This window comes from Hyperoodon ampullatus (genome assembly GCF_949752795.1).
Source record: "Hyperoodon ampullatus genome assembly, chromosome: 2".
Classification (NCBI taxonomy): domain Eukaryota; kingdom Metazoa; phylum Chordata; class Mammalia; order Artiodactyla; family Ziphiidae; genus Hyperoodon; species Hyperoodon ampullatus.
Genome location: NC_136915.1, coordinates 110,338,731 through 110,353,213, shown reverse-complemented (window position 1 = coordinate 110,353,213; position 14,483 = coordinate 110,338,731). Strand labels below are relative to the sequence as shown.

General features: G+C 54.3%; 1 protein-coding gene across 3 annotated transcripts; it reads left to right on the top strand.

Moving 5' to 3' along the window:
• Positions 1-244: 244 nt before the first annotated feature.
• Positions 245-9,357, top strand: SEMA6C (semaphorin 6C; the record flags this gene model as incomplete). 3 transcript variants are annotated; one of them, XM_079727476.1, is made up of 18 exons in its annotated part: positions 245-362; positions 1,930-2,044; positions 2,329-2,392; positions 2,549-2,605; positions 2,971-3,072; positions 3,298-3,388; positions 3,596-3,715; positions 3,895-3,983; positions 4,315-4,532; positions 4,817-4,948; positions 5,222-5,374; positions 5,618-5,791; positions 6,062-6,208; positions 6,504-6,581; positions 6,706-6,761; positions 6,941-6,985; positions 7,345-7,440; positions 7,851-9,357. In XM_079727476.1, the coding sequence occupies 18 exons, from the start codon at positions 245-247 to the stop codon at positions 8,894-8,896; spliced, it is 2,901 nt and encodes a 966-aa protein (XP_079583602.1). In that variant the 3' UTR covers positions 8,897-9,357. The 3 variants fall into 3 exon arrangements, with proteins under 3 accessions (XP_079583602.1, XP_079583604.1, XP_079583603.1); XM_079727478.1 differs by lacking the exon at positions 3,596-3,715; XM_079727477.1 differs by lacking the exon at positions 7,345-7,440.
• Between the last annotated feature and the right edge of the window lie 5,126 nt (positions 9,358-14,483).

The following is a 14,483-nucleotide window of genomic DNA, read 5'->3' as shown; positions in this document are numbered from 1 at the left end:
TTGGGCCAGTTGGACAGCGAAGGGCCTTGAGTGACAGTGACAGCTGGCTGGGACTGAGGCAGTGCCAGAGAGAGGGTTCTTCTCCCTACTGCACTGGGTCTTCTGGGGATAGACCTGGGAAGGAGTCCGCCTGCTTCAGAAGGTGGAGGAAATTTGACCCCTTCCCCCACTTTTCTGTCTTCTCTTTCAGGGCCAGCATATGGGTGAGGGGGCACCCCCTGGGGCCTGAGCTGCCCCACACAGGATGCCCCGTGACCCCCACTTCATGCCCTTGCTGCTACTGCTGTTGCTGCTCTCACTTCCCCACACCCAGGCTGCCTTCCCCCAGGACCCCCTCCCTCTGCTGACCTCTGACCTGCAAGGTGAGTGCTTGGTACCTCGCCCCCTCTATATGAGCTCAGCACTCAGTCTTGGCAGGTAGACGCTGAGACCCCTTGTATGGGTGGCAAGGTGCAGGAAGTCTCTCAGTCTCAAGGAAGCTAAGAGCCTGACCAGAAAAGGGGAGAAGACAGGTAGAGTGAGCTGGCACCTCAGGTCAGTCACTTCTCATCTGTGGGCCTACGTCCTTCACTTCCAGGCAGCATTGTTCAGTGATAAAGAATGTGGATTCTCGGCCAGACCAAACCTTAGCAGGTTTAAATCCCTGCGAAGCTGCTCACTAGCTGTGTGAGCTCTTCAAGTTATTTAACCTTTCTTTGCCTCAGTCTCCTCATCTGCAAAATGAAGATAGTCATAGTATTTTACCGGGAATTCCCTGGTGGTCCAATGGTTAGGACTTGGTGCTTTCACTGTGGTGGCCCGTGTTCAATCCCTGGTTGGGGAACTAAGATCCTGCAAGCCATGCAGTGCAGCCAAACAAACAAAAACACTACTAATAATAGTATTCTACCTCATAGAGTTATTTAGGGATTAAATGAGGTAATACAGGTAAAGTTCTGAGAACACTGTCTGGCACAAAGTAAATGATTTATATATGTTTGCTATTATTATTAGCTACAAAATGAAGGCTTGGGACTAATTCAGTGGTTCCCAACACCTCTTACCTCCCTCTCCACCACATTATCACTACCAAGTCTAGGTCCCACCGTGAGGGAAACCACCAGCCAACTTTTTCTGAGAAGGACCTTTATCTGTTTGCAGGTTCCTGTTATATATGCAGGATTTAGAGTAATTTTAAGGATGAAGGAATGGCAGTTAGGTTATTGGGAGTAACTGTTGGGGGAGAGATAAGAGCAGCAGACACGTGCCAGACGTGGTTCGAAGCACCAGACGAATGTTAAATCATCTCTCTCTGAACCCTGGGGTCCCTTTGAACGCTGATGACTGTGGTTTCCATGATCAGGCCAGGTGGATGCTGGAGTTGGTCAGAGGAGGCAGAAACCTTGGAGGGCTGAGGTGGCCTGTGACGAGCCTTGAGGGGAGGGTGCAAAGAGAGGGCTGGGAGAAATGGGGTGAGTAAATTGTCCACATGGGACAGTGTACAATGTGGGAGTGAAAGGGAATTGCTAGCCCTAAGGCAGTTCCAAGAAGGGGTTGGGCTCAATTCTGGAGTCAGACAGACCTGGATCTCAATTGGGGTGCCTGCCACTTCCAAGCTAAATGAGCTGTGCAAATTTCTTAATGGCTTTAAGCCTCAGGTTCCTCATCTGTAAGATGGGGCCAATGTTAGTACCTACCTCATAGGGTTGTTGTCTGAAGTGAGACAATGCATCTAACATGCTAACATAGTGCTTGGCAGAGGTTAAATGCTCAGAGTTAGCTGGTATTACATTTATTAATAGCCTTATTAATAGCTTTATTAATACCTCACAACTCATCTCACATATCCATTTTATGTCCGTGGCTGGGTTTCATCTGGTTGGAGAGGGTGTTGAGGGAGTACGTGGTATTCTGGCTGGTCCTCAGCACCCACCTCTCTGTGCCTTCTAGGTATTTCCCCATTATCCTGGTTCCGGGGCCTGGAGGATGATGCTGTGGTTGCAGAACTTGGGCTGGACTTTCAGAGATTCCTGACCTTGAACCGGACCTTGCTCGTGGCTGCGCGGTAAACTGGCTGTGGCACCATTGTGGGGCTGACAGGCCTGCTCCTGGGCAGGCATGGGACCTGCATGGCCACTGCAGCATCTTGCAGGGGACACATGCAGGTGTATAAGCCATGGGACATGGGCATGCTAGGACCCAGAGCACAACGGCCAAGTTGTGGAGTAAGGGGGAGGAGAGAGGGCACTGTTTGTCCCTGAGCAGCTGAACACGGGCAAGGTGGGAGGCTCAGGAGTTCAGGTGGGGATCCATGGCTTGGCTCTGATCCTTCCTTGCCTGTCTCTTCAGGGATCACGTTTTCTCCTTCGATCTTCAAGCCCAAGAGGAAGGGGAGGGGCTAGTGCCCAACAAGGTGAGGGGCTGTGTGGGAGGAGGTTGAGGCATGGAGATGAGGCTGGGAAAGCTCTAACCAGGATCAAGTGGGTACGTAGGAGACTCCAAGAGGAGCCATAATGTGAGGTGGTTCCAGGTTGCCCCATGATTTTTCCCCTTCTACTTCTCCCGCCAGTATCTAACATGGAGGAGTCAAGACATGGAGAACTGTGCCGTGCGGGGGAAGCTGACGGTGAGGAGTGGGATGAGAATCTTGAGGGAAGCAGATGACCCTGCCTCCAGGCTCTGTCTAAGTGGCCCTCCACTGTGCCCAATTCCCCCCCTACTTCTCTCATCTTGGTCCGCAGAAGAAAATGTACAGGAAAGGGAATTCATGATTTTTAGCTTCCTTTACACACCTCACACAAAAGGAAAGTGAGGCTCTGAGAGGCCAAAGAACTTGCCCAAGGCCACAGGACTAGGAGTAGATAGCTTAGTTGGGACTTTACCCCACACTGCTCTACCTGGCTCAAGTGGAGTAGCCCTACTTCCTGTGACCCCCACCCCATCCCAGTCCCAGGGAGCCCTGTCACTGACCGAGGATTCTGGATTTTCTAGGATGAGTGCTACAACTACATTCGTGTTCTCGTTCCCTGGGACTCCCAGACACTCCTTGCCTGTGGAACGAACTCATTCAGCCCCGTGTGCCGCAGCTATGGGGTACAAAGGCGAGGGCGGGGCATCAGGACTGGAGTGGGAGAAGAACCCAAGCTGGGCAATCAGTTCAGTGGGGATGGACCAGCAGGGGTAGGGGAACAGGAGTGCCCAGAGGGGAGGGGTCCGGAAGGGGTGGAGCAAGGAGGCAAGGGGACATGAGGAAGTGGGCTATGGAGCCGGACTCGCAACATCCCAAGGGGTCCAAGAACCTGTTTCCTCTGCCTCCAGATAACTTCGCTGCAGCAGGAGGGTGAGGAGCTGAGTGGGCAGGCTCGATGCCCCTTTGATGCCACACAGTCCAACGTGGCCGTCTTTGCAGGTGTGCACCTGGGCATGTGAGCAGCAGGCATGTGGCTGGAGGGAACTCCCATGTTAGCCCCTTTCCTAATTTGGTCTTTCCCCCATGCTCCTGAGTGGAGGGTTAAGGTAGGGGCCAGGGTCAGGCCAAGGGAGGGGTGTGGGAGGCCCAAGAAGAGCCAAGATACAGATCCCTGAGCGGCCCCCTGACCCCACCCTACCCCTCCAGAGGGCAGCCTGTATTCAGCCACAGCCGCGGATTTCCAGGCCAGTGACGCTGTGGTTTACAGAAGCCTTGGGCCTCAGCCCCCACTCCGCTCCGCCAAGTACGACTCCAAGTGGCTCCGAGGTCAGGGCGGGCCTAGGGCAGGGAGGCTGCTCTTGGGGAGGAGGTGCAGGGGGCGGTCGATGGCAGGCAGATGGTGGTAGTGGTGAGCATGTATGCAGAGGGGAGAGGCTGTGGGGGGCCAGGAGTTTCTGAACAGGTGTAGTTTCTCTTCCGTACCTTTCCTGTCACTCCCCCTTCAGAGCCACACTTTGTCCACGCTTTGGAGCATGGAGACCATGTCTACTTCTTCTTCCGAGAAGTCTCTGTGGAGGACGCCCGGCTGGGGAGGGTAAGGAAGTGGGCACCAGGGGTGGGTAGCTAGAGGGCTCTGCTGGATGGTGAGGAGCCAGTCATTCAGGGGAGATTAGGGGCTCCTGGCCCTAATCTCCACAATGCAATCCCCTGGACTCTGAGGCCACAACTTGGAGTAGCCCCCCAGGCCTCTGCCCCCGCATCCTGCTAGGTCCCTCACCTTGACCCACATTGACCGACCACACCCTTCCTTTGCTGTGCCCCTAACATTTGTCTCGTGGTGCTCTAACTCACCACATTGCTCTCACCCTGCTGGCCCTGGGGCTCTCTCTCACCGTTCTCCTCGTCTCCAACTCTCCCACACACAGGTACAGTTCTCCCGTGTGGCCCGTGTGTGTAAGCGTGACATGGGCGGCTCACCTCGGGCCTTGGACCGCCACTGGACATCTTTCCTGAAGCTGCGGCTCAACTGCTCTGTCCCTGGGGACTCTACCTTCTATTTTGACGTCTTACAGGCCTTGACAGGGCCTGTGAACTTGTATGGCCGCTCTGCTCTCTTTGGGGTCTTCACCACCCAGGCCAATAGGTTGGTACCACACTAACCAATGTGGCCCAATCTGTCCCCTGCCCCACCAGCATCCAAGTTCCTCTCTCAACGCCTACGGATGAGGGCAGTGAGCAGAAGCTCCACTCTAAGCCAGTTTGCTGTTCTGCCCACCGTTTTTCTCCTAGCGTGGCCCCCAGGGGCTGCCCCAACCTCTTAGGCTCCGCCCTAATACGGTGTATGAAGGGGAGCTGCCATGTCTTACCTAGGAGGAACTGTGCTGTCCCTTCCAACACCTAGCCCACGTCCTTTTCTGGCTCCCTCAGCATCCCCGGCTCTGCGGTCTGTGCCTTCTACCTGGATGATATTGAACGTGGCTTTGAGGGAAAGTTCAAGGAGCAGAGGAGTCTGGATGGGGCCTGGACCCCCGTGTCTGAGGACAGGGTCCCCTCCCCCAGGTACGCAGGGTGGGGGTGGCCTTTGTGGAGGTAGAAACAAGCAGTGTCTCCTCCCCAAATGGGATTATGAGGAGAGGGCAAGGTGTCCAAGGCCTGGGGAGGGGGCTGTAGTGGGTTGGCAGCAGGGAAGGGAAGCAGTAGTGTGAATGTCTGCATGTAGGCGGAACAAGGGTTACCAATCATGTTTGGGAGCAGGGGGTAGGTGGTGGTCACAGAGCCTAACTAAGCCCCAGCTCCCTGCCCTAAGGCTCCCTCTTCCTTTGTGTCCACCAGGCCAGGATCCTGTGCAGGAGTAGGTGGAGCTGCATTGTTCCCCTCTTCTCGAGACCTCCCTGATGATGTCCTGACCTTCATCAAGGCTCACCCACTCCTGGACCCTGCCGTGCCACCTGCCACCCATCAACCTCTGCTCACCCTCACCAGCAGGTATGGGACTAGAAAATGCTGACCACTGCCTTCCCCCCCCTCAGCCACTCTCTTTCCCTGACCCCACAAGGTAAATCATATTGGTAGGAGGAAGAACCCGTGAAAGTGGAAGGGAGAGAGCTAAGAAGGAAACACTGGGCTGGGGGAAGGGCAGAGAAGGGGGTACCCAGACACATGCGCTGTCCTTGAAACACTCAAGCTTCCACTGGTCAGGTTGTCCTGACCTGAGGCCTATCCCTCCAGGGCCCTACTGACCCAGGTAGCTGTGGATGGCATGGCTGGTCCCTACAGTAATACCACAGTCCTGTTCCTTGGCTCCAACGATGGGACAGTGCTGAAGGTGCTGCCCCCATGGGGGCAATCTGGGGGCCCTGAGCCCATTCTGTTGGAAGAGATCGATGCCTACAGCCCCTCCCGGTGAGCCCTTTGTCCAGCAGGCCCCCTGCAGAGCAGGGATGGGATGTGGAGTGGTAGATGGGGATGTGGGGATGGGGTGGGGACTCCAGTATTGGAAGTTGTGGGGAAGAGAGAGGGCCTTGGCGAGAAGCTGGACAGTGTATTGGGGCAGAGTAGCCCTATGAGTTTACTCAGTTGCTTGTGTGCCTCCCCCCCTTCTGTTCTTTAACTCACCAAGGGAAAAAGGAGCCTCACCTGCTCCATCTCTGATTCCTTCTGGCCTCACTCTAGGTGCAGTGGGAAGCGGGCAACCCAAACAGCACGGCGGGTCACAGGGCTGGAGCTGGACACTGAAGGTCACAGGCTCTTTGTGGCTTTTTCTGGCTGTATCATCTACCTCCCTCTCAGTCGATGTGCCCGGCATGGGGCCTGTCGGAGGTGAGAGGGACCTGAGGTCAGGCCCTGCCTGGGTGGGCTCTCTGGGCCTGCAGGCACATAGGAACACAGGCACTGTGGGTGGCAGGGAAATGGCAGGGGATGGTTTGGGGGTGGGTATCTCAAGCATTCTGCAGGTGGGCAGTAACCAGGGACTGGACTAGGGATTGGGGTGGATAGGATGGGAGTATCAGGCTAAGAGCCTCCTGCAGGCCAGGGTGAGAGTGGAAGAGGCAGGGGAATGGAATGTGATTAGGGTGGAGAGGGTCCCAGCCTCACATGACTCAGTTTTCCCTAGGAGCTGTCTGGCTTCTCAGGACCCATACTGTGGATGGGACAGCTCCAGAGGCTGTGTGGATATCAGGGGACCTGGTGGGTAAGTGAGAGGCTCCTGGATCTCCTGAGGAGAAAGTTCCCCACTAAGAGAGGAAGCTGAGGGCTAGGGTGGGGGATGGGGGCAAGATGTATACCTGCACTGAGCCACCTCCATTTCCTCCTAGGATTGATGTGCATCCAGCTGGGAACCAGGAATCCATGGAGCATGATGACTGCCAAGGTAAACAGAAGCGGCAGGGGTAGCTGTAGCCATTGTTGCGCATGGCTCTGACGGCCATAGACACCATCCCAGGTGTGGGCTTTTGTCTTTCTCTCCTTCTGTGGTACAGTCATGCCCATCAGTTCTTCATGAAGCTTCCCTCTGCCCCCATCTTCACCCCCTCTCTCCCTTTTTCATAGATGGAGCTACTGGGAGTCAGTCTGGGACAGGGGATTCTGCTTATGGTGAGTTCTATTGTCCAAACTTCACCTTGCTCAGCCCACACTCACCCAAGTCTGTGCCCCATGGCAGCAGCAGACCAGCACCCTGGACACCCTGCGAGAGTCTCAGAAAAGGGTTAGCATCCTCCAAATACCTAGCATATAGCTCAGTGCTTGGCACATAATAGGGTGCTTAATAGATAGTTTTTGAACAAATAAATGAAAGAATGCCTTGCATGGTGAGCCCTTCCCCATTTCCAGAGGAAAATGAAGGCTGCAGTTCTGGACCTTTGGGCTCCAAAGGGGGTGCGGGGACCCGCTGAATGGGTATCAGAGGTGGAGAGCAGGAGCCTCACTGGCTCTGACCTGGTCTCTGTCACCAGTGCTTCTGAATCCTGGCCCTTCCCCTGAGACCCCAAGTCCCCCCAGTGATGCCCACCCCCGGCCCCAGTCTTCCACTCTTGGAGCTCACACTCAGGGTAAGGGGGCTGGCTGGGAGGGATAGGAGTGAAGTGTGGGGCTGCTGATTCTTGAAGAATTCTAAGCCCCTCACTGATCGCTGTTTGGTGCTCACTAATAATGCCTGTTTGGAGCCTCCCCTCCCAGCCCCGCCTCCCTCAGCACGGGCAGAGTTTGGCAGTTGCTCTTGGCATGGCTACAGGGGCCAGAGCTGGGATGGGGACTCCCCAGGCTCAAGCTCTGGCTTGCGTGTGAAAGGTAGTTCGGTGGGTTGTGTGTGTTGAGGGGTCAGGGGAGGTGATTCCTAAAGAGGGTCAAAGCTGCGTTGGAGCTGAGCAGCAGCAGGAGAGAGGCGACACTTCGGAACCTGCCATCCCGCTGGCCCACCTTCGCTGAGCCTCCCTCCTCCCTCCTTCCTCTCGGTCGGCAGGCGTGCGACGGGACCTCCCGCCAGCCTCAGTCTCCCGCGCCGTCCCCATCCCACTCCTCCTGGCCTGTGTGGCCGCAGCGTTCGCCCTGGGCGCCTCGGTCTCTGGCCTCCTGGTCTCCTGCGCTTGTCGCCGCGCCCACAGACGTCGGAGCAAGGATATCGAGACTGCGGGGCTCCCGCGCCCTCTCTCCCTTCGCAGCTTGGCCCGTCTGCATGGGGCGGGCCCAGAGCCGCAGCCAACGTCCAAGGACGGAGGGGGCGCACAGACACCCCAGCTCTACACCACCTTCCTGCCTCCTCCCGAGGGCGTACCCCCGCCGGAGCTGGCCTGCCTGCCCACCCCGGAGTCCACGCCGGAGCTGCCGGTCAAGCACCTCCGCCACGCCGGGGGTCCCTGGGAGTGGAACCAGAACGGGAACAACGCCAAGGAGGGCCGGGGCCGCGCCCGGGGCGGGAACACGGCGGGCGGCCCCGCGCCGCGCGTGCTGGTGAGGCCGCCGCCGCCCGGCTGTCCCGGGCACGCCGTGGAAGTCACCACCCTGGAGGAACTGCTGCGCTACCTGCACGGCCCGCAGCCGCCCAGGAAGGAGGCCGAGCCCCCGGCCGCCGCCCCTTTCACCTCGCGGGCGCTGCCGCCCGAGCCCGCCCCCGCCCCCACCCTCTTTGCCGGCCCCTGCCTGCTCCCCCGGGACTGTGCCACGCCTCGGAGGCTGGACGTGCCCCCGGAGGGCAAGCGCCCGACCCCCGCCACCCGGCCTGCTCTCTCCGCCCCAGCTCCCCGGCTCGGGGTGGGCGGCAGCCGGAGGTTGCCCTTCTCCACGCACCGTGCACCCCCCGCGCTGCTCACCCGAGTGCCCTCGGGAGGCCCCTCCAGGTTCTCCGGGGGTGCCGGGAGACACCTCCTGTACCTGGGCCGGCCTGAGGGGCACCGGGGCCGCGCCCTGAAGAGGGTGGACGTCGAGAAGCCCCAGGTGCCCCTGAAGCCTCCCCTCGTCGGGGCTTCCTCGCAGTCGGCCGTCCCTAGTGGCAACCATTTTAACTTTTAAAGGGAGCTGCTCCAAGGCCTCAAATGGGACCCTCGAGGCCCATGCCCTCAAAGGCCGTGAGCGTGGACGCATCTCCAAGGACAGGTCACCTCCCTCTCTCCTTGTTCCACACCTCCAGCCTTCCTGGACTCTGAGAGTCTCCCGGGGTCCCTGCCGCCCCGGGTTTATTTATTGACTGCCGACTGTCTTTCCCCCTGTCCTCGAGAGAGGAGTGGGAGGTGAGAAGCTCGCCCCCTCAGTGAGCCAGCTTTTCGGGGGGAACTGGCACACTCCCACTCCCCCACCTCCCTCAGCCAAGCTGCCTTAACTTGCCCCTGCGGGCCTCCACAGACTGGGCCCCGGGCGGGCCGCACGGCGGACGGACGGGGCTGCGCCACGCCCGTTGTGTACAGAGTCCTCGGGCCTCCTGGGACGTGCCTCCTCCTACTGTGTAGGAGCCTCCCCTTCCCAATACAGCTGTGTCCCCGAGCCGCTGCCTGACTTTACTCGCGGAGGGGGCGGGGCGGGTGTTGGTCGGCTGCTCTGAGCCCTTTTTCTCCAGAATCTCTGCCTTCCACTTGGCCTTGAGCTCTCTCCCGAGTAATTGGGATGGCTGCGCTCCCACCGGGGTTTATCAGGAAAGATTTCCTGAAGGAGGCAAGCAAAGAAATGGTGCGTGGAGATGAACCAGGGCCCAGGAGACCCCGGGTAGAATTTAGGTGGGGTTAGGGAGGGTACTCCGAGCACGTTTCTGGACCGAGATAAGAGGGACTTTTTCGTAGAATGCTCTATGGGGTGGGGGGAGGGTATTTTTGGAGAAATAAAATGAAGCTGCAGCGTAAGTGACTTAAGTTTCACATCAGGAAATCTTGTCATAAAGGGAATTTGGCTGGAAAAACCTGGGTCGCAAGAGGGGTAGGCTGCAAAAAAAAAACCCAGCAAAGTCCTGGTGAAGTTAGGGGTTTGCCCCAGAAGTTCCCTAAGGAGCAGTTCCCCTTCGCGGAGCCAGAGGGGTGCCGAGAAGCGTATTTTATTGCACGCATGCGTAGCTTCCTCTCGCGGACTCCCGGGCCGCACTCGAGCCCCGCGCGCCGAAGATCAGCTAGCATGCGTCGTGAGGTTCCTCTGGCCCGGGCTGGGTGCAGATACCTGTCCGTTACTCCAGGGGGCCAATGAGAGGGACGAGCAGGACGGCCTGCCCCGCCCACTACCTGGAGCTAAAGACGCTTAAGGCCTCGCGCGGGCGGTGGCTGCTTTTGCGGATTTACAAGTCTGGTTTTTACCGGTGCGTGGCGGGGATATCCACCGGGTTGGAGCCCTAGGGCGCCCTGCCGCTGGCGCCGCCTGGAGGCCAGACCACGCCTTGCAGCTAAGGAAGCCTCGCCAGTTCCTCTCCCGGTTTTTTGCCTAAAAGCCCTCGGCGGGAATCCGCTGGGAACAGTTTGAAGAACCCTGAGATGGTTTCTAGCTCCGCCCTTTACTGCTTGTGATCCTGCCTAGTCAAAGCTCTACCCTAAGCCTCCGTTTCCTCACCTGAAAAATGGGGTTGAGAGGCTCAAGTACGATAATGTACGTGAAAACCCTTTCTAAAGGAGAAAACATGGTATCTTGTGAGATGGTGGTTCCTTCAAACTCACCCTGGGCTATTATTCCTAACTTTGCGATCTGCTTCTACTCAGCAATCCGTTTCCCTTTGTATCCTTACAAACTTCGTTTATAGATTTTACCCTCAAGGTTTTTAAATGCCCTCTGAACACTTCTCACACGTCGGATAGCTTGTTCCACCAAATTTGGCTGTCCTCCAGAGTCTACCCGCTTTCTGCTTGGAGCTTGTTTCACCGGATTGGAGAGGTCCTTTAGATCTCAATTTTTTCTCACTGGATGCCTTACTTAAACCGGGATACTTTGAAATCATTGCTAGTTGCTAGATAGTGGAGGAGAGAAAGGAAGAAGTAAAGAATCTTTCCAGTCACCTGACTTCATTATCCTTTTCAAACCAAGCCAGGACAAAGAAAAATTCTAAGACTGCAACCTTTCATAGCCCTCTAAGGGCCAAGTCTCACAGATACTTCAGTTCTTGCCCTGAAGGTAGTCACAAAGGGGTAGAAGATCCTCAGGTTTAAATGTAGACCCAAAAGAGAAGTACAATAGAAATTTAACCTCGTGACTCTGCAGGAAGCAACGATTTACAGGTTAAAGTCCTGGTTTCAGTTTAATTGTAAAGGATGTTCATTTATTAGTATTTCTAAACTATGGGGACTTTCCTGGTGGTCCAGTGGTTGAGAATCCGCTTTCCAGCGCAGGGGACGCTGAGATCTCACATGCTATGGGGCAACTAAGCCCGTGTGGCAACGAAAGATCCCGCCTGCAGCAACTAAGACCTGACGCAGCCAAAAATAAATATTAACAAACAAACAAAAACACTATGGCAACTTCTCTAGCCAAGAATGCCTAAGCTGGACTCTCAGAACCTTCTCAGGGCTAGTGAAAGCAACTATGTTGCAGTGAGAGCAACAGTCCTTGGACTCTGCCACTTAATAATTTTATGGGTGACCTTGGCAATTCCACTAACCTCTCTGCACCTCAATTTCTTTTGTAAAGTATGGAAAGAACATATGCCAACATGGGGTTTATAAAGCACCATATAAATATATAGGCTTAAATTAAGTGCTTTGTGGGCAACGGTTATTTGCCCAAAATAGACTATTAAGAATGCAATTCATTAACACTCATCCTGAAACACCTCATCCTGACAGAGAGCAGTGAATAATAAATTAGGGATAAACTGAAAGAAATTATTATCACTATCAACATAGGGATAAACGTGATCCTAACTCAGGAATCTGCTGATAGTCTTTTTTTTTTTTTTTTTTTTTTTTTTTTTGCGGTACGTGGGCTTCTCACTGTTGTGGCCTCTCCCGTTGCGGAGCACAGGCTCCGGACGCGCAGGCTCAGGGCCATGGCTCACGGGCCCAGCCGCTCCGCGGCACGTGGGATCCTCCCGGACTGGGGCACGAACCCGTCTCCCCTGCATCAGCAGGCGGACTCTCAACCACTGCGCCACCAGGGAAGCCCTGCTGATAGTCTTTTTAAAATAAATTTATTTATTTTATTTATTTATTTTTGGCTGTGTTGGGTCTTCGTTGCTGCATGCAGGCCTTCTCTAGTTGCGGTGAGCGGGGGCTACTCTTCGTTGTGGTGCATGGGCTTCTCATTGTGGTGGCTTCTCTTATTGCTGAGCATGGGCTCTAGGCACGCAGGCTTCAGTAGTTGTGGCATGTGGGCTCAGTAGTTGTGGCTTGCGGGCTCTAGAGTGCAAGCTCAGTAGTTGTGGCACACAGGCTTAGCTGCTCCACAGCATGTGGGATCTTTGTGGACCAGGGCTTGAACCCGTGTCCCCTGCATTGGCAGGTGGATTCTTAACTACTGTGCCACCAGGGAAGCCCTGATAGTCTTTTTCTAAAATTAGGATATTAGCTCAGACTTTGTCTTTAGAAAAAACAGAATGTGCCAACAGGATATAGTTGTCATCCTGACGGATTTCTAAGCTGATTTCTCAGAGGTATCCTGGGAGGTTATGGAGAAACCAGGGCCCCGGTAGGCAGAGTCCAACAGCTTGTATAAAGTTTTGGGGACCTGAACACAGAAGGTTCCACAGTCACAAAGCTTGAAAAGCTGTTCAGCATCTTGGGTTATTTGGTAGCTAAGTCATAGGGGCCTGAGCTATTATTATCTCTCAGATTTATGTCTCCTTGATGCTACTACCCCACACTTGGGAACCACACAGGTGTGAGTCACTCTCTGTTACTTAATCCAGCAGTTGACCCTTCAGAACTGTTGACTCATAAGAATTTAAGGTCACATGTATGAGAGTAAGATTGAAGTACATGGATAAAATATGAAGTCTACGAATCCAAAAGATCACCTATCTTTACCAGGTGTATTAGGGTCCCAACAGAAAATAGTTGACATGCTCAAAATAATGAAGGGCTCCTTTTAAAAAGTGTTGGCAAGGGATAGGTCAGTAACTGGAGGCTAGTAACAGCCTTACACCTGAAAGGACAAAGGGAGGTAATGGGTACTGAGACTTGGAAGGAGAGATTGCATTGAGTGGAGCAGTGGCCTTTAATCAAAGGATACAGCTAGGTCCAGGTGACCCCAAGGGAGGGAACCTGGGAAATCAATACACTGATTTCAGTCTTTTGTCTCCATCCAGTCTCCTGCCCAGAGCTCCCTACTGACTGAATCCAACTGGAAGCCAAAGCACAGGGAACCCGTTGATGAAATTCATACAGGTTAGCCTCCCAGGATAGAAAACGAGATACAGGTAGGAGGGAAAGTGATCTAAAGCAAAGACAGAAGAATCCAGCACACCTAGAGATGAAGACCCCATCCATTTCCTGCAAGAGAGGTTATCTTTGACTCTCCTTGCTCAAGTGTCTGACCAGCAGCTTTACGGAGATGCCTCCTGAATTAGTTTTGGAGCAAAACTTACTTTGGGGATTTTGCTAGAAAGGCTGCTTGGAGAATTTACTTCTCTCCAGTTTCTTAACTGCAATTTGAGATGAATTAAGCTGCCCAAAGTCAAGTGAGATGGTATTGTGACTAAAGGACAAACTACAGAGGAAAAAACACTACTAACTCTATGTAGAAACTGTAGTTTTAGAAAGAAAAAAAATTTTTAAGCTGAGGGACTTGGGGCAAAGCAACAGCCTGTTTTTTAATATCTATATAATGAAGATAATACACACCTTGCAAGATAGGTATGTTTGTGTGCATGCAAAGTTCCTAGCTCATTGACGGACACGTAGCACAAACTAAAAGCATATTATTATTTATGATATTGGCCTCTCTCTAAAATATCATTTTACTTTACAGTAAGAACTTTCTTAAACTTTAGGACTGTTTATGGTAGCAGAGTGCAGCCCCACACCTGGCTCAGGGGTCCCCTATAGTCTAAACTTACTGTTAGCTATCAGACATCTTGCAGAAACTCCTACATAGGTGTAATTATCACTAGGCTGCTCCCACTTCGACCTTCTCTTGTATTTTCTACCTACTGATCTTGGAGTAGAGGGCTCATTTTCACAGAGAGAGAAAATCTTAGGCAAGTTGCCCTAGTTCATGGTTTTTTCCATCATTTAAGAATATTTACCCTTCAGAGAACTCTAGGTTCCTATCTCTCCAGTTCCCTTCCAACTTTCCCATATGCCTGATGATTTTTCTCACTAGGATTTTTTTTTTATTTTTGGCTGCACTGGGTCTTTGTTGCTGCGCGCAGGCTTTCTCTAGTTGTGGTGAGCGGGGTCTACTCTTCGTTGCGGTGCGCGGGCTTCTCATTGCGGTGGCTTCTCTTGTTGTGGAGCACGGGCTCTAGGCGCGCAGGTTTCAGTAGTTGTGGCAAGTGGGCTCAGTAGTTGTGGCTCCTGGGCTCTAGAGCGCAGGCTCAGTAATTGTGGCGCACGGGCTTAGTTGCTCCGCGGCATGTGGAATCTTCCCGGAAGACCAGGGCTCGAACCCGTGTCCCCTGCCTTAGCAGGCGGATTCTAAACCACTGCGCCACCAGGGAAACCCTCTTGCTAGGATTTTAATTCAACACTTTCAGTTC